At 34.4% G+C, this 17,930-nt stretch overlaps 2 protein-coding genes and 4 long non-coding RNA genes across 12 annotated transcripts; 3 read left to right on the top strand and 3 right to left on the bottom strand.

The window, feature by feature from the left end:
• Window positions 1-2,175: 2,175 nt before the first annotated feature.
• On the bottom strand, window positions 2,176-3,707 carry LOC125592392. The gene is made up of 3 exons (XR_007328342.1): window positions 3,570-3,707; window positions 3,391-3,480; window positions 2,176-2,313 (listed from the first exon to the last, which is right to left on the bottom strand). It is a non-coding gene; the product is annotated as an uncharacterized LOC125592392 (long non-coding RNA).
• On the top strand, window positions 3,290-3,858 carry LOC111210090. Its single transcript, XR_002661538.2, has 2 exons — window positions 3,290-3,512; window positions 3,628-3,858. It is a non-coding gene; the product is annotated as an uncharacterized LOC111210090 (long non-coding RNA).
• Window positions 3,859-6,412: 2,554 nt separating this feature from the next.
• LOC111209310 lies at window positions 6,413-9,314 on the top strand. 7 transcript variants are annotated; one of them, XR_002660953.2, is made up of 9 exons: window positions 6,416-6,797; window positions 6,873-7,009; window positions 7,178-7,278; window positions 7,474-7,550; window positions 7,631-7,735; window positions 7,829-7,920; window positions 8,024-8,572; window positions 8,665-8,762; window positions 8,913-9,314. It is a non-coding gene; the product is annotated as an uncharacterized LOC111209310 (long non-coding RNA). The 7 variants fall into 7 exon arrangements; XR_002660957.2 differs by having other exon boundaries at window positions 6,448-6,797; window positions 7,631-7,920; window positions 8,024-8,140; window positions 8,234-8,572; XR_007328341.1 differs by having other exon boundaries at window positions 6,451-6,797; window positions 6,878-7,009; window positions 7,631-7,920; window positions 8,024-8,181; window positions 8,261-8,572.
• A 4,374-nt stretch (window positions 9,315-13,688) lies between these two features.
• On the bottom strand, window positions 13,689-15,839 carry LOC125592391. Its single transcript, XR_007328340.1, has 2 exons — window positions 15,603-15,839; window positions 13,689-15,511 (listed from the first exon to the last, which is right to left on the bottom strand). It is a non-coding gene; the product is annotated as an uncharacterized LOC125592391 (long non-coding RNA).
• Window positions 13,930-16,619, top strand: LOC111209972 (putative pentatricopeptide repeat-containing protein At1g56570). The gene is made up of 2 exons (XM_022710107.2): window positions 13,930-14,547; window positions 15,125-16,619. Exons 1-2 carry the CDS (start codon window positions 13,933-13,935, stop codon window positions 16,322-16,324), a joined length of 1,815 nt encoding a protein of 604 aa, XP_022565828.1. The 5' UTR covers window positions 13,930-13,932; the 3' UTR covers window positions 16,325-16,619.
• Window positions 16,620-16,782: 163 nt separating this feature from the next.
• On the bottom strand, window positions 16,783-17,543 carry LOC111209973. Its single transcript, XM_022710108.2, has one exon. It carries the CDS (start codon window positions 17,361-17,363, stop codon window positions 16,896-16,898), a length of 468 nt encoding a protein of 155 aa, XP_022565829.1. The 5' UTR covers window positions 17,364-17,543; the 3' UTR covers window positions 16,783-16,895.
• Between the last annotated feature and the right edge of the window lie 387 nt (window positions 17,544-17,930).

Here is a 17,930-nt window from a genome sequence, read left to right as displayed (position 1 = left end):
AAAATTAAACAAAAAATGGATACAAAAATTGTTATCAAATATTTATTATTCATAATCATTAATTGTCATATATATGTTAATCATATTAGGTCATTCTGTAGTTTTTATTTAAAGAAAGAATTGAGATTATTTTTTGTGTACTACTAATGAATTTGATAGTTAGTTTAATAAAATGTATAATATATATATTTATATGAACCAATTTATTTTTCTAAGAATTATAAGAATCATCCTAGTGATGACACATAACTATAAAACCATGTTGTAATGTTCCGCGATTAATATATAGGAGATTTTGTTAATCACAAACTTGGTGAGAGTAGGGGTGGGCGTTCGGATACCCGTTCGGGTTCGGATCGGGTATTTTGGATTTTCGGATATTTTGGTGTAGGGATAGAGAACCCGTTCGGGTATTTATGTACTTCGGATTGGGTTTGAGTATTTTTAGTTCGGGTTCACTTATTTTGAATCGGGTTCGGATATTTAGATTTTAAAAGAGAAAAAAAAAATTCATTTTTAAGTTTCTTGTATTTAAAAATACTGATTCCACTTAATTGATTTTTTTTTATTTTTTATAGATTGAATGATTAATAGGTTTGGAGATAATATTTCAAAAACAAATAGACATTAATTTGGATATTGTTTTTAAACTTTGAATGTAACTTTTGTTAATGCATGAAACAAAAAGTTTGACATGCATTTTAAATGAATATCAATTCATTTTCTCCATAATTATATATATACTTATGATCTTAAAGTATGTGTAACATCAATATAAATTTTTTTTTTTAAAAAAAAGAGATGTAAACTAGAAATATAAGGGTAAATATATATATATATATATATATATGTTCGGTTATCTTCGGATATCCATTCGGGTTCGGATATTACCCGTTCTTGTTCGGATATCCAATCTCTCCAAACTTAATACCCGTTCGGGTATTTTGCTACTTCGGTTCGGATTTCGGTTCGGGTTTTTCGAGTCAGGTTCGGGTGCGGCTTCGAGTATCGGGTAAAGTGCCCACCCCTAGGTGAGAGACAAAAGAGTAATTTGGAATTTATACTATTCTTTAACTAAGTATCAGAGACGGGTTTTTGTTTTTTTTTATCAAAGTATCAGAGACGTATAAACTTTATAATATACTAGATTTTGACCCGCGCTTTGAAAGCGCGGATTTTTTTATTATAAACAAAACACACTTTGATATGAATTATTATTTTGGGATTGTTGTACATTATTACGTTAAATTTTGGATATTTTTGGTTCTTTAGTTCATACTTTGGGTTAATTTTTTGGGTCATTTAAAATATTTCAATATTTTCGGGTATTTTTTGAGTTTACAAATTTTTTTGTTTTCGGGTACTTCGAGTTTTTTTGGGTCTTAAATATCCAAACCGGTCAAGACCCATCATGTACCCAAAAATTATAGTTATTTGATTATGAATTCGAACCGACCCAGACCTGAATCTGAAATGAAATTTTCATATATTTAGTTGGTCTAAATGTTTAGGATCCAAAAAGAATCGATCTCCCGAAGACCCGAGTATTAAACTTACTCTCTCTCATTATATTTGTGTGCATTTGATAAGATTTATATATGTTGAGTTGATGAAATTAAGATTTGTTTAACACATTTTTTTAATTTAATATTGCAATCCCAGCAATAATCTAATAACATAATATGAAACCTTCTATATATTTCCACGATGTCTGATATACTTTGTTTTTAATAGTGTTGAGATTGGTATAGCACATTAGTTTTTTTTACTGAAGTATAGCAAAATGCACATTAAAATCTATATTTTCCAATAATTTTATATACTTATAGGAAAATGTAAATTTAATTGTATTGATTCAAATGTATTTTGTGCTTATAATAAAATCTGTAAACTCTCTCATATACGATTGTATTGTTTGATGGGTTATTTGAAAGGCCATATTGTCTTTTTCTGTATAAAAATGTTTTATTGCAATTGTTTTAACAATAGTTTTGGCGCAAGCCCAATCGACAAAACCCAATAATGTCTCTTTCTCTCTGCTGCAGGAAAAAAAACTCTGCTATTCTCTCTCTCTCTTTTGGAACCGATAAAGTCAATGTTCATAGAAAAGGTTCACTCCTCCTAATTGAAGCATGTTATATCTATGGTCTTATTATCTTCTTGATAGAAACAAAAAAGTGACTTGGATGATCTGAATTATCTTTTCAAACCGCATCGAGAGATCTAACCAAACATTTTCTTTTTGAAGCACATTTGCATGTGGTGTCCAATGACTTTCGTCTTTATTCCGATGATGCTTGTTTTGGCTAAATCCTGACATGAGACGATAGGCTTATCAACCACTAAAATTAAAGTACTTTCTTATCTTTCAATTTTTGTATATCTTTTTAACTCGTTTATTACTTTGATCTTGACCTCTCACTCTTCTTTCCAACCAGAATCGTTTAGTTTATTCATATGATCTCCTATCAAATAAAATTAAACAGAAGACCATCCAACTACTCACGAAGAGTTTGCTATATACACTATTTACTAAAGAGAGTTATATAATATTTGATTGCCTTATTGGATTTTGGTTTCAACTTTCAATAGATGTGTGTTATTACGGATGTGTTGTTGACATATGAAAACAGACGTTTCTTCTCATCGCTGAAGTTACCAAAAGAGAAAAGATATATCACACTAAAGCTAAGTATTCTATCCAGACAAATATGTTGTGTTTCTTAATGTAGAATAATTTGTTTATTAAAATAATTTCCATTATTTTACATGTAGATTAGGATCTCATTATTCAGAAGCAAATTATAATATGTATAAAAAATACAACAAAGCCAGTTAAGATAAATAGTTCTCATGTCTATGCTTATAAAGTTTGTATAATCTATTGTTTTATGAACCTTGAATTTAAGCTTGTAAAGGATCATATGATTTGATTTCACTGAGCTTATGTTTCTAAAAATACTTTACTAAACTTCTAACTGACCCTTTTTCTTGTTTTGAAAAACAGGATGATCACGGAAAAAAAAAATTATTGGTTCTGTTTTAAGCACAAGAACGTTTCAATTACTAATTGCGATAACGATCTTACCAAGTAATCATTAGCTCTCCATTTGCTGATGTATTTTATGTTGTGATTTAATTTTAATGATATACAATACAATATTAGTTAACTATAAATTAAATTGGGCTTTCTAACTACACCTTATTGTCTTTCTTTGTTTTCGTTTTCATTATGTTCCTGAACACCTAATTTGGTTGATTCTTCTATCAATGCAATGCAGTCGTTAAAAAAAAAAAACTACACCTTATATCCCAACTTTAGGATAACTATTTTTAGGAGGAATTTTTTTTTTGTTAAACTAACATTGTGACAAATATTGTATCTCTCACCTCTGCTTTGCGGGTCACAATAGTTAGGGTTTTGTCTTGCTTTCACCAAGCATCCGATTTCAAAGATAGATCCTTTCCGGAGGTATCATCCTGCAATCCATGTGAAAAAGATCAAAATTAAGGTAAATATTTTCATCTTATTTGTTGTTCAAACTTTAACAATTAACAATCCTATTAACCTATTTTGATTTCATAGACCTGACTTTGCCTCGATGTTTACTCTGTGTCATGTTATAGATCGATCTACAATTACAACGGAGACACATAAGACAAAAAGCCAGCCAGAGGAGACATATAAGAGAATTTGTAGCTACTCTGTGCATTCTTTATCTTTTCTGCTATCTGTGTGTTTATCGTATATATATATTAAATGTAGCAAAGGATAGGTAGTTTTTTTTTTGCCGACAGGTAGGTTAAAGGGTGATAGTTGGATATCAATTATTTTCGTTGAGCACAATATTTTGTGAATATATCTTGGGATTTGGGGTTAACGGAATATAGAAAATATAGGATTTGGAACAAACTAAGTTTAAATTTATTAAACGGATATAGGAAATAGAGGATCGTATAGTTGTGATTTTTTTGGTAAAAAATCTTGTAGGTTTTTTAAAATAAAAAATCTTATAGTTGTTTTAAACGTACGTAAAGGGTGATATTTCATCTTTCAGTTAATCAACTTTATTTATAGTAAAGTTTTAACCTATATGTCATTTCAAAAAAAAAAAAGTTTTAACATATTGTATAATTGGATATATACCAACTTTGAATAGTAGGAATCGACATAAAGTGTATATGTTTTCTTATTCAAAACATTATTTGCTAAGACATTAGTGTGTGATCTTCAAAAACAGTGTCGATTTAATATCTAGTAGATTATTAACGTATGGTATGACTACATACCTTTTTTTTTAATTGGGATATCATGTTTTTTTTTTGAACTGATTTTCAGTTGGGATATCATGTTAACATAAGTTTAAATGTAGTCGACGGAAAGAATATATATTAATTGTGCCAAAGATACGTTTTATTGTCGATTTATTAAGGAATGTAAATGGATTATTAATAAATTAAATAGTTAAATTAAAAACAGCGATTTCCTTAAAAAAGAAGAAAAACATTTAAATAAAATCATAGTTTAAAAATAATACAGTGGCACAAAATTATAAATATTGTTGAAATACAAGGTGACCTCAAAAAAGGCCCTTTCAGTTTTAGCGTTACTGTAACTGTGAATTTTGCGTTTTGGTTTAATCATTGTCTTTCAAGTTTTTTTATTGTTATAGAGTTAGAGTTGTAATGATGAACTGTGTATGCACTGTTCTACACTCATGAATGACTAAATTGTGTTACTAATGTGATTGATATAGTTCGTGGTGTTGTTTATTGTTTGTTTGTCTTTTTAATTTGTTACTTGTATTGTTGAGATTACATAAATTATATTAAGGTTGTTGAGAGTACCTTTTGTTTCTAGATATTTTTTCTCCACTTTAGTTGTGTAAGTTGTGTGTATTACGTAATAATTTTTTTTATTCTTATTATGTTGGTTATATGTTTTTTTTTATTTTTAAACTTGTTGCTTTTACCGGACTTTTAAAACAAATACATGAAGACTTGTACAAATAACTATAAAATGAGTGATAATTAGTATTTGGGCATTAATGGGTTTTAAACGAATATATGTATTTCTCATAAGAAGACAATAGCATTGGTCTGTTGACATTGAGCATGTAAGCTATTTTCATAAGACAAGAAAAGTGAGCATGTGGAGATGTTGTTGCCGTCTTTGTGTCTGTTGGGATTGTCTCTTGTATCTCCTGGTGTGGTTGTGTTTGTTTTTGTTTTATTTGATGGGTAATATGTAAACAAAAATCATTGTTAGTTGTATTTATTAGAGTTTGTAACTTACTCTGCTTTTTTGTTTTGATAATTTCACTGATCTTGGTTATCGTCTTCTTCTTCTTCGTAAGCATCTGTGAAAGTAAGTTTGTAAATTGTTAAATAGCTGGCCGTGTAGTTTGTATTTGTTTAGCTGGCTCAGTGTATGTGTCGTTGAGTTTTAGTTTTTTTTTTTTTGGCATCAAACTAAATATTTTATAAAATCAAACCGGTTCATTTGGACCCGCCGCGGTGGCAAGCCCCTGTTGAACCGTAACGTTGAGTTTTAGTTGAGTTGATTGTTTTTGGTATATTTGTTTTGAAGTTTATCTGTAAGATTAGACAAAAGGAGATGTGATCATTAATGATTCGTCTTTTTTGGAATTCTAGTTTTTGGTGTTTTGATTGTTTGAGTTATTGTGGTTTCTTTTAAAGCTGTAACATAAAGATTTGTGTAAAATTAAATTGATAAGTAAGAGAAATAAATAGACGACCACAAATTTTGGGTATGAAATATTTTTGATTCTTGATGTTAGCACAATATAGACAGTAATATAAAGGAAATTATGCGTTGATTGTTTCTTACGGATCAACGAGGAGACGGATAACGACTCGGGTTGTTTTTTTGGTGAGGTCAGAACCCTAGACAGAACAGATTTGCTCAACCACATCTGCGAGTTTAAATATCAGTTATGATATCGAAGCATAATATAAACTCAGATACAATATGATAATATACCTGAGAGTTCTAGGTTTGTGTTCGCAATCACTTGGATATTGTCGAACAGTCTAATTTTGACTGGATATTGATCTCGGGAGCATCCGTGATGATTTCATCAATAATGGTTAGTGAGATGAAACGAATGAGGAATGGATGATCAGTTATCTTGTACATGTTTGAGCACCTAACAACCTCAAAATGACGATTTTCACAATGGAATCTACTTTCAAAGATGACATGTAATGGTTAGCACGTCCGACGGAAGTAAACCCATGAATCACGGAATCTACAAATAATATTATTCAACAAAGAATCAGAAAATTAATTAAAACAATTATCTATCTATCTATCTATCTATCTATTACAATAAAGTTGAGTTTTCTCGCTTCTCATGCTGCCACCTCAGCAAGAGGGTGCTCCCAATTTCTACATGTGGCTTGCTAATTTTCGTTGCAGAAATTGTGTGTTGCGTTAACTGGGCTCTCATTATTTATAAACCGGGGTCTTATTATTTGTAGTTTCTTGGGTTATTACTCTGGTAGATACGTGGCCATCGTCTATTTGGGTTTCACTCAATGGTGATCAAAGAGAATTTGAGCTCTGGCTCCGTCACTCTTCCACTCTTTAAGCAATCTGACCACCGCTTGTGTAACGTCTTTCATTTTCGCCTTACATCTCCTTTAATCTTCGCATTTACGTCGTACCCACTCTCTCGCAACTAAACAACCTCTTACAAACCCTCTATCATCTCCTCTTTTGGCTTTCCTCCATTGATTTTCCCAGAAATCCATCACTCTCGGCTTTGATTAAGGTATTAAAGAATTGTTTCATTTACAATTTTTTTTAGGAACAAAAACTTTTCTAATTTTCATTTGATATGAACCAGTGAAGGTCAGCAGAAAAAGGACGGGTCTAAAGACGAACGCGAGGCTTAATCATCAAGTTAACAAAGAAAGAATGATGTTATTAAGCTTCAGATCAAGATCTTTGGTTGTGGCTACAATATCGTGTGTTCATATGTAGGTATGTTCATCCTCCAATTTTATGATTCAGTCGTAAGTTTAGAAACTTTTGTTTGCCAAAAAAAAACCTTGCGAAATATTTTTCCTACTCGATGTCTTATGTTTGTGATCTTCACTCATCATCGATGATTTTAATTGTCTCTCCCCTGATGTTGATGATCCTCTTTAGAAAGCTCACAAAACCTGCTCTTCCACATTCCAATCAACAAACTAAAGCCTCTTTCAAGACCTCTGAAATCAATCATAACACAAAAGATCTACAGTCTGCAGGTATTGCTTCTCTCTTTATGTAATATCTTAGTCCACTGGATTTTGTTTCAGTCAGTTTAATATTTCTCCCCTTGGTATTTAAGTTTCAGTTCATCTTTCCTAATAAAGATCTACATGATTTGTTTACTTGTTCCTAATCTTTGGTTTTCATAAAAAAAAAAAAGTGATTTTCACGCATTTTGTTTGTTGAACCAGGGAAGCTCGAAGACCATCAACCACCATGCCTTCGCCTTCTTCAAATAGAGTTACAAAACAGAGACAGAAATTCTCAGGTATTGATTGCTTCAACCTCCTCCTTTAATAATTTTAAGCTTATCTGATGATTTTTATTTGCTTTGTTCCTATGTGTCAGAGAGTGTTCGTGGACAGATGCATCATGAGGTTGTAACGATGAGAGATCGGCAGGAGATTAAAGAGGGATATCCAAAATTATTGAGTTAGACATTGAGGATACAGAGTAAGAGATTCACGTCTAGCAACAAGAGAGATTTAGAAGAATATAGATGATAAGAGTCTGGCAATGGCGATTCTAAGCATGAAAATATCACAGGAATAGCTCCCGTTGTGAAGTCGTATTCTTAATAATGCAAATCTTCGATGTAATATTATCACAGGAATAGCTCTCGAGAAAGGCTTGCTCAGGTTCGACGTTCGTAGAGTTTTTATTTATTTCTAATGTAAGTCTGGTTTTCAAGAACTCTTCCTGAGACTTCCTATTCTGTTTATTTTTTCCCGGCCGGTGCAGTATGCTTGCAGTATGTATAAAGAGGTCACATGACTGTCGTCCGGAAGCGGTAGTGTAGAATTTTGAGCAGACCGCCGACTACCTCCTACTTCATCGCCGGGGTGCTACAGCTTCGAAGTTGTCTCTCGGTTCTCTATTTGCTTCACAATCCACAAATGGTTTTAGTCAGTTGTTTGAAATACTGATGCCTAATATTTATTTTATTCCCAGAATGCTTAGTTTGTTTGTATTAAGCAGGCGAGATTACAAGCGCTGGCCACAACAGTGAACGACGATCGGGGAGCACCTGTTTGGTTGCAGTTCAGCAAGTTCTACTCCAAAAGAACATCTGGAAGGGTTAGTGATGCCTACAGATGAGAATGAGAACAGAGTGCTTGATCCAAAGAATTCACAGAATATTGAAGGACACACTCCTCTTTATGCTGCATCAGAAAATGGGCGTTGATAAGTTATTCCAGAGATGTTGAAGCATATGGACCTTGAAACCGCATTAATTTCAGCTAAGAACGGTTTTGATCCCTTCCACATCACAGTTAAAAAACCATCTCGGTAAAGGAACTTTCAGATGTATCCAGTGGAAACTCAAGAACTTTGTTTTATCGTACAACTTCTTCTGACACAGACCTTGAATGTACTTGCAGACACATTGAAGATCTCTTGGACATTTCGGATCTGGCCGTGAAAACAGATTTGTTGTGTGCAACTGCATTGCATATGGCCGCTATACATGCATGTGATGGTAATTCTCATTTACCTAAGAGAGCTTTTTTTTTCTGATCAACCTAAGATAGCTAAAAACAATGGAAAAGCGCTTCTTGGGTCACTTTTTGTGCCTTGGATATATTACATATTACATATTTATGTGTGTGTGTTGATGTGTTTTGCGTAGGATTGGAATATGCTACGCAAAGACATTCAAGAACTGAAACCAACTTATCTAGCTGTAGTTCCAAGAGTATTTGAGACCATTCACGTAGAAATTCAAAAGGCTATTTAGACATGTTACCTGAGAATGAAACTTTTCTCCAATGTTCTCTACAAACAATAAGCAACTTCATCGTTAGTAGCCTCTGTGAATCTCTGTTCACTTTCCTTCCTTTAGAAAAGATCTAAACGGATTTGACTGTGTTAATGTCTGGAAGAGGCTGGACCATTCTTGGATTGATAGTTCATTGGGTTGGAGAAGAAATAGATGAAGAGAGTTTAGAATATCACTAATTGTAGATGGATATGTTAAATTAATGGTACACTTGATGATTTCTTTTTGACAACAAAAGTTTTATTTTTAGCATGATCGCTGAATAAGCAACAATTAGGAATAACGAGATGATCTACAATCGTGCTTTACTTAGGTGTTGACTGGTTTCCTCGTTACCACCCGCAAACGCAGTTTTTGAGGTTGGTAGCGGTTGACAGCATTTCGAAACAATCAAATGAACCGCTTTGTACCGCTTCAAACCACTTTGTACCGCTCAAAATCAAAAGCTCCTTCCCGCAAGCGTTTGCGGTTGCGGGCGGTTGCGGTTGAAAAAAAATAATAAATATTAAATTAGATTTAGATTTCATATATATCCTAACTAATCCACATCACGTACATATACATATATATCCTAACTAATCCATTTTTAATTAACGTTATATATGTGTATATTTGATAATATCTCATTCACCTTAACCTGATCCAGTTTCAATCCATTGAAATCATGGTTTTCAACCAAGAAGAAAGTCAAGAGAACAACGTAAGTGGATTATGCTTTTATTCCGGTTTATTGTTTTATGATTTCTGGAGAAACAGAGCAAAGATGAAGGCAACAGATTTTTTAATCTGTCCCAAAAAGAAAATATTGTCAAGAAGCTTAATTAGCAATTTGGAATAGAGATGAGTTGGAAGCACGCTAAAAATCGTTGGGATTATTTGAAGAAATTTTACAATATGTATAAGATGAATCCAGAAAATTCACGTCTCAGAACAAATTTTTTTTGAGTATGTTGCACAGCTTGATGAAATATTTGGTGATTAGAATGCATGAAACAATAATCATGCCATAAATTTAATTGTTTTTAATTATTATTTATTATTTTGTTATTGGATTTTAAGTTTATTATTTTTAATCAAAATTTTTTATAATTATTTTTTTGTCTATTAAATATTCTTTATTAATCATTTTTATATATGTGGGTGGGTGGGTAAACCAGTCAGAAATGATCCGCAAACGCAACAATTTTCAAATGTTGTGCCAGTCATACAAAACGCTTAATAACGCTAGAAACCGCAACCACCCGCATCCGCAAACTCCCGCAACCGCTGCGTTTGAACCAGTCAGACCCTTAGTGGAGGTTCAACACCAAAAAATTGAAAGCTTATGTATTATACTATTATCAAAAATATATGGCCCCAAATAATATTGAAACAAAGCCACAGGTTCGTGGTGACATGCATTTTTTTTAAGGATAAGAAGGATTAAAATATTAGACAGCTTGGTGAATGGACTGATATAGTTTAAAAACACAGAGTATATTCATTAGATTCTACTGAATATTTATCAGGAAATTCCCTTAGTATCCTCACAGTAATAAACAGTTACGGTGCAGTTAATAGTTGTCGACAACCTATCACCTAAACTATATTTGCGAAATAATTTTGCCACATGTTCTTTATACAATCATTTAAAAAAAAATGATGACATAGCTAACAAGATTGATGACATGACTTATAGTTAATATGACATGGACAATCACATTTATTACTGACATATATTTTTGGTAAATTTTATAGAATATGACAATAACTAATAGATTACATTTAATGTTGATTTATATTTTTGTTAAACTTCTTAAAATATGGTAATAATTCATAAATCATCACTAAAATAAATATATTCAAATATGCATTATAAATTTCGAAATACATTATTTAATTATATTTTTATAATTATACAATTTTTATTACTAATATTTTCTAAATTTTCTACATCTTTTTAAAAAATTAATAAATTGTTAATCGTAATTTCATTAGTTTCGTTTAGATATCTACAAATTTTATAAATATTGTTTAGTTATAATTTTTAATCTATATGATTTTTTAGTAATTTTATACAAGTTTATTTAATACATTTAACCAAAATAAATAGATAAAAAATTTATCTAAGATTCGAATTTTAAATATATTACATATATATTATTAAATGTAGTTTAAAATAAACAAAATTATTTTTTTCTTAATTGTATGCTTAAATAATCAACTTTATATTAAATATTAGTCAAAAATAATAAAATATATAATATTAATAAATTTCATTTTAAATATAATTTAACTTTAAAAAAATTTATCACTGCATATGGTGCAGCAAAACACCTAATACTATTAGATATCAATGGACAAACTCTAGAACCTAACACATTCTGAGAAAGCAGAGCAAGCAAATCTTAATCCATCTATAAGCCAGCTCAAATATATTATATGACCTTCTTCCAAAAACATATATGCTTCACTCTTTGACAAAAAAACATAGGTCCCACTCTCCAATGACACAACTAAACTAAACAAGTTTCTAAAACATATGTCTCACTCTAGAATAAGCTCAAATAACAATATAACAATTTTCATAAACTTTAAGATCAACAATTTTTTTTAAACTACTTCTATTAATAAATACATCCAAATATGATTACAACATCATCTCAGTCTCCAGGAAACTGCATAAAAAACTGGATTCAACAAAACTATAAACTATATACTAAAGCGAGTAAACCAAGCGGAAAGTAAAGAGACTGTAGTAGGGCACCTATTCAACGACGAGACAAAATGTCCAGCTTGGCTCTAATCTGGCGAGAGATGTCATCAACCAGAGCAGAGGCCGGAGGCGAGATTTGAGAGTGTAGCCTTGCATTCCTCTCTCTCCAAATGAAGTACATGGAAGCTTAGAGTGCAAGTTTGATGATGAGGGATGTATTACCGTCTGCCCATCTAAGTCCTGCCTCGAACTGAGCTGGAGGAGAAAGACGGCAGCGAGAGTAGAAAAAGACTAGACCTGAATACTGAAACAGCAAACGGAAAATATGTGTCGTCTCATTCTGCTGCTTGACCACAGAGGAGGCAAGTATTCATAACTGACACGACCCACGACTTCAATTTATCTCTCTTGGGGAGCCTATCACGTGCCAAAACCCATATGAGAAATGTGTGTTTTGGTATGTGACCCTTGAATCAAACCGCATCATGCCACTCAACTAGCGAAGCCTGATTGTATAGATAATTCCAAAGGTAACAATCATCCTCTGATGAGTTTATAATAGATTTATGGGATGGGAGCCAGCAGATGTGAACAGGAGCCAAATTAGTTTGAGTCCAAGAACTCTATTCCAATCACTGAAACGCTTAAGCCCAAGACCCCCACATCTCTTAGAGGTACATACAGACTCCCACGCCACTTTAGCCCCTCGAGCTCCCCTAGGCACTCCCTTCCATATGGTAGGGTTACATAACTGTTCCAACCTTTTCAAACAGCCTTTTGGCAGCAGAAAAAAAGAAAAACACATGACACCAACCATAATTTTCAAGCCTTAGACGGTGACGCTTCAGGCACATATGTTGCTGTCACTTACGGTAAAAGTATAAACTAAACACATGTCCACCATGAAAAATTTCTACTACTTCCATGAAGAAATCGATACTGGCGCATCCAGCCGAATATCAAATACATCAACTACATTTCAAATATAACAAGAAACTGCAAAAATAAAAAAATACGCATGTGATTAACTGAAATGACAAACAACCCGCGCGTAGCGCAGGCATACCACTAGTGTTAAATAAGTGTGATAGATTAAAGATTAACTTACCTTTTCATCAAGGAAGAGAACCGTGATTTCCACAAACTCTCTGTCTTTCTTGAAGTTCAGAGAATCTCAGAAGCGGAGGAAGCCAGAGGCTATGCTCTGACTACTACGACCAAGACAGAGAGACTCGAAGGTTGAGTGACGGACGCCGGAACGCCGGTTTGAGGAACTGGAGAGGCAGAGAAAAACATTTTCTAGAAAATGGTTAAAGCTAAGAGGAATCAATGAGTTTTTTGGAGATTCAGATTGGGTTCATCAAAGATGAGAATCATATATATATATATATATATATATATATATATATATATATATATATATAGGGTTTATAGAGGGGATACAAATCATGAACATTTATGATCAAGCGATTTAAGATGGGGACATGAAGAGTTCACCAGTGAAAAAAATAGATTACGAACAGACACACGGCGCAACTCTGTAACTCAGACTTGTTTGAGACAATGATGAAAAGAACTCAAACTCATGTTAAACGACAACACTTTACAACAATATGGGAAAACTATAATTGTTGCAAACTTGAGTTTTTTTCATATAACGTGATAAATCTCATTTAAAAATGAAACCCATAATGCACTTGTAGGCCCGACCCTCAGAGGAAGCCGAAGAAGCAAGGACTTCTGACCTTCATAAATATATATTAGGTTCGACCATCAATGTACAAAGTATCATTTAGCTTAGTGGTATAAATGTTGGTGTTTATATCTCAATAACCCGGGTTCGAGCGATGAGCTTGATATTTTTTAACACTTTTTAAAAGTGGGGTCCATAAAACGTTGACGTGGCGTGCTTAGGGCCTGAGCAAAAACTCTACTATAATATAGATATATAAATCAAAAATAACAATGACAAGAAATCAAAGGAATTAGACAAAAGACTTGCGTCTTCCTTTTAGGAAAAAACAAACTGTGAAAAGTCCCGAACAAACTAATAATCAGAACCTGTTGAGGTCTGAACCATTCCTGAACCCGGAAAAGACATGAGCAAACTACGGAACCTACAAAAAGTTGCGTACAAACTGTGAGCAGACACTGTTGAGGTCTGAAGACAAAGACATGAGCATCACGAAACTTGTACGCTCCAACGCGTTTAAACCAATCCCAAACTTTGTCAGAAGCTCTCTACGTAACGCCTGCGTCGAGTCAGACCAAAACACAGAGTCTCCTTACAAACCCAGGAAGCATTACATTTTAGCAACAAATCTCATCCTTTCCTACTTCGAAAAAGGCTTGGTCGAAGAAGCACGCTCACTGTTCGACGAAATGCCTGAGAGAGACGTAGTCGCTTGGACCGCAATGATCAAAGGTTACGCTTCTTCTAATCACAACGCACGCGCTTGGGAGTGTTTCCGTGAGATGATCAGGCAAGGAACTAACCCGAATGAGTTCACACTCTCTAGCGTCCTCACTTCTTGTAGAGACATGAAGGTTTTGGGTTATGGTCGTTTGGTTCATGGGGTTGTTATCAAACTCGGTGTGGAAGGTTCTATATACGTTGACAATGCCTTGATGAATATGTACGCTACTTGTTCTGCAACAATGGACGCTGCTTGTTTGATTTTTCGGTATATCAAGGTGAAAAACGAAGTCACTTGGACTACTCTAATCACCGGTTTTACACACTTAGGTGATGGAATTGGCGGTTTAAAGATGTATAAGAAAATGTTGATGGTAAGTTGCTTATGTTCCTCACATTTTGAGTGGATTGCTTAGTGTGCGGGTTTTCGGCTCGGGTAAAATTATTCCGTTTTTAGGTTATTTGGGTTGGGGTGTTTGAAACCTGTTTAGGAACTGGACATTTGATTGATTGGTTTGGGAAATGTCGGGTTCGGGTCGGGTTTCTATTTTTTAATAAAACTCGAAGCGGAACCAAAATGAAAATAGTGCGGGTTTAAGCCCAAAAACCGAATAAAACCCAAAACTCCGAGTTAAACTCGGAAATAACCGAAAAAATATTGGGGTAATTCGGATAACTCGGCTACTTCGTTCTTTGATATTTTTTATTTATAAATTATGTTTTATATATATTAAAAATAAAAATAAATAATATTTTTATTATATTTAAAATATTTGGGTATCCGTATGGTCCTTGATTCGGTTTCGGAGGGGTTTTGGTCTTTTGGGTTTAGAAATATAGGAACCGTTCTGATTTTTTTGTAATTTTCGGTCTGGTTTCGGTTTTGGTTTTCGGTTCGGTTCGGTTTTCGGATTTTGGAATTGACATTTCACCATTTTGATATGTTTTCAGGCGAATGAAGATGTGACTCCTCATTGTATAACCATAGCTGTTAAAGCTTCTGCTTCCATTGATTCCGTGACAACTGGAAAACAGATTCATTCGTCGGTGGTTAAACGTGGGTTTCACTCTAACCTTCCGGTGATGAACTCTATACTGGACTTATACTGCAGGTGCGGATACTTAACAGAAGCCAAACGCTACTTCCATGAGATGGTAGATAGAGATCTCATCACATGGAACACTTTGATATCCGAGCTTGAGCGATCAGACAGCAGCGAAGCTCTCCTCATGTTTCAGCGGTTCGAGACACAACAAGGTTTCGTACCAAACTGCTACACTTTCACAAGCTTAGTAGCCGCCTGCGCTAACATAGCAGCGTTGAACTGTGGCCAGCAGCTTCACGGGAGGATATACAGAAGAGGGTTTAACAAGAACGTTGAGTTAGCCAACGCCTTGATCGATATGTATGCTAAATGCGGCGACGTACCTGACTCTGAAAGAGTGTTTGGCGAGATTGCGGAGAGGAGGGACCTTGTCTCCTGGACCTCGATGATGATTGGTTACGGATCGCATGGTTATGGAGCAGAGGCTGTTGAGCTTTTCGATGAAATGGTGAGTGTTGGTATTAGACCAGACCGGATTGTGTTCATGGCGGTTCTGTGCGCGTGTCGCCACGCCGGTTTGGTGGAGAGAGGGTTGAAGTACTTTAATGCGATGGAGAGCGAGTATAGGATAGAGCCGGATCGAGATATCTACAACTGTGTTGTTGATTTGCTTGGAAGAGCCGGGAGAATAGGAGAGGCTTATGAGTTGGTTGAGACGATGCCGTTTAAGCCGGACGAGTCCACGTGGGGAGCGATCTTGGGAGCTTGTAAAGCGCATAAGCACACGGGGTTGATAAGCAGATTGGCTGCGAGGAGAGTTATGGAGTTGAAACCGAGGATGGTGGGGACTTATGTGATGCTTTCGTACATCTATGCAGCGGAAAGGAAATGGGGAGATTACGCGAGAGTGAGGAAGATGATGAGGATGATGGGGAACAAAAAGGAAGCGGGTGTGAGCTGGATCCTGGTGGAGAATCAGGTTTTTAGTTTCGCTGCGAGTGATAAAGCTTGTCCTAGTGCTGATTCTGTGTATTCAGTCTTGCGGTTAGTGATAGAGGAGACCAGAGAAGCTGACTTCTCCTTAGTTCAAGAAGCTGGAACTTGACCACAAAATCTGAAAGTGGGTGAGAATCTTTCTGGAGTTAACTACCCTTAGTGAGCAAATCTTTTTATGGGTAGATACAGTAATGGAGAGTGGTCCTACATAGTAAAGAACAAAGCTCCCCATACCTCATTTTAGATCAGGTATGGGCAACTTTTGATATCAGGACAATCTTAACCGGCCTCAATGGAACAAATGTTGTTTGTCTATTTCTAGCATAGCCTTTCTTTCTTGTATTGATGTTTTGAATTGTCATAGCTTACAAGAAACTTTGAAGAAATGGTTGGTTGTGAAGTAACCTCTGAGTTTCCTTTTTATTAAAGGAAAAAGATAGGCACCTGTGACATTGATCATTCATTCAAAAAGTAGCTTTCTGTTGAAATGTTAACATCAAAAGGTTTCAGATCTAGACGATTTAAAGCTTTGCTTGTTTATATGTTTGTGAAAGATATTCCGGTTTATTTTGGTTTAGACTGAAAATGTCTTATTAAAGTAGAAAATTAAGGATAACATGTAGAAAGTAATGCATAATTCAGATAATTAAAAAGAGAGAGACTTGAGTAAGTAAGCATCTCTAAATTGCAATAGCTTCTTTAACAGGTGCAGGCTTCTCAACCTCAGGAACCACAAAAGCTGAAACAGGGAAAGTCCTGGACAAGCCGGTTGGTGTCCTGAAATTGATCTTCCCAGAACTTGTTGGCTGCTCCAAGACAAGCTCGTTGAGAGTGACCCAAATCAGAAGCTCCTTGGCCTTAACACCGGTAAGCTTCTTGATCTTTCCGACTTCCACCACGGCAGTGACCTCAGTGCCGTAAGAGACAAGTTTCCCGATAGATTCAAACTTGTGAGTGATGCTCTTCTTCTGCTTCAGCCACACAACACCTGTTTCTCTGTCGTATCCAACCTCTTCTATGTCCTTCAATGGCAATAACCCATTAGGCATGTCAACTTCCTTGAGGAACTCCTTGGTCTTCTCGCGGCATAACTCGTCTCCTGTGTATTTCTCTGCCCTAGCTCTTACTTCATCTGTAACCAAACCCATCTCTCCCTGCCTTTTTTTTCTTTTGTTTTTGAGATCTCTGTCTTTTGTGTTTTTTAGTTGCGTTGTTTGCCTTTTGATTTATAGGTGGAATCCTTTTGATTTACCCTTGGATTCTTCATTTAATTACGGAACATGCCACCGAAATTTATTCATGTCTCGTTCAGTGTATAAACATGAAACGTTTCTACAAACGGTGCTAAAGTCAAAACATTAAATGACATTGGGATATGAAAAAACCCCTAACACAATTTTAGCAAAGAAAGTAGTTGATCCAATGCCTTAACTTTGTATCTTCAGTTGTTAAAATTAAATCTGCAAAAACTGAAACATCAAACTACTTCTAATATTCATTTATATCAGCTGAACATATCCAACGTTAAATTAAGATCATCCCATATCGTATAATAAATTTTAATACATTGTTAGGTGAAAATATTATTTTTGGTTAATGGAATGAAATGGAAAATAAAATTAAAAATGTGATGCATTGTATAGGTCTTTAATGGTTACAGTTGGGGTAGATTTATGGCCTAAATTAAAGTGATTTGGGTGGGGAGACAAACGTTA

The sequence above is a fragment of the Brassica napus genome, chromosome C9 (genome assembly GCF_020379485.1).
Source record: "Brassica napus cultivar Da-Ae chromosome C9, Da-Ae, whole genome shotgun sequence".
Taxonomy (NCBI): Eukaryota; Viridiplantae; Streptophyta; class Magnoliopsida; order Brassicales; family Brassicaceae; genus Brassica; species Brassica napus.
The sequence above is the reverse complement of the archived record's forward strand: the minus strand, read 5'-3'. Positions and strand labels throughout refer to the sequence as shown.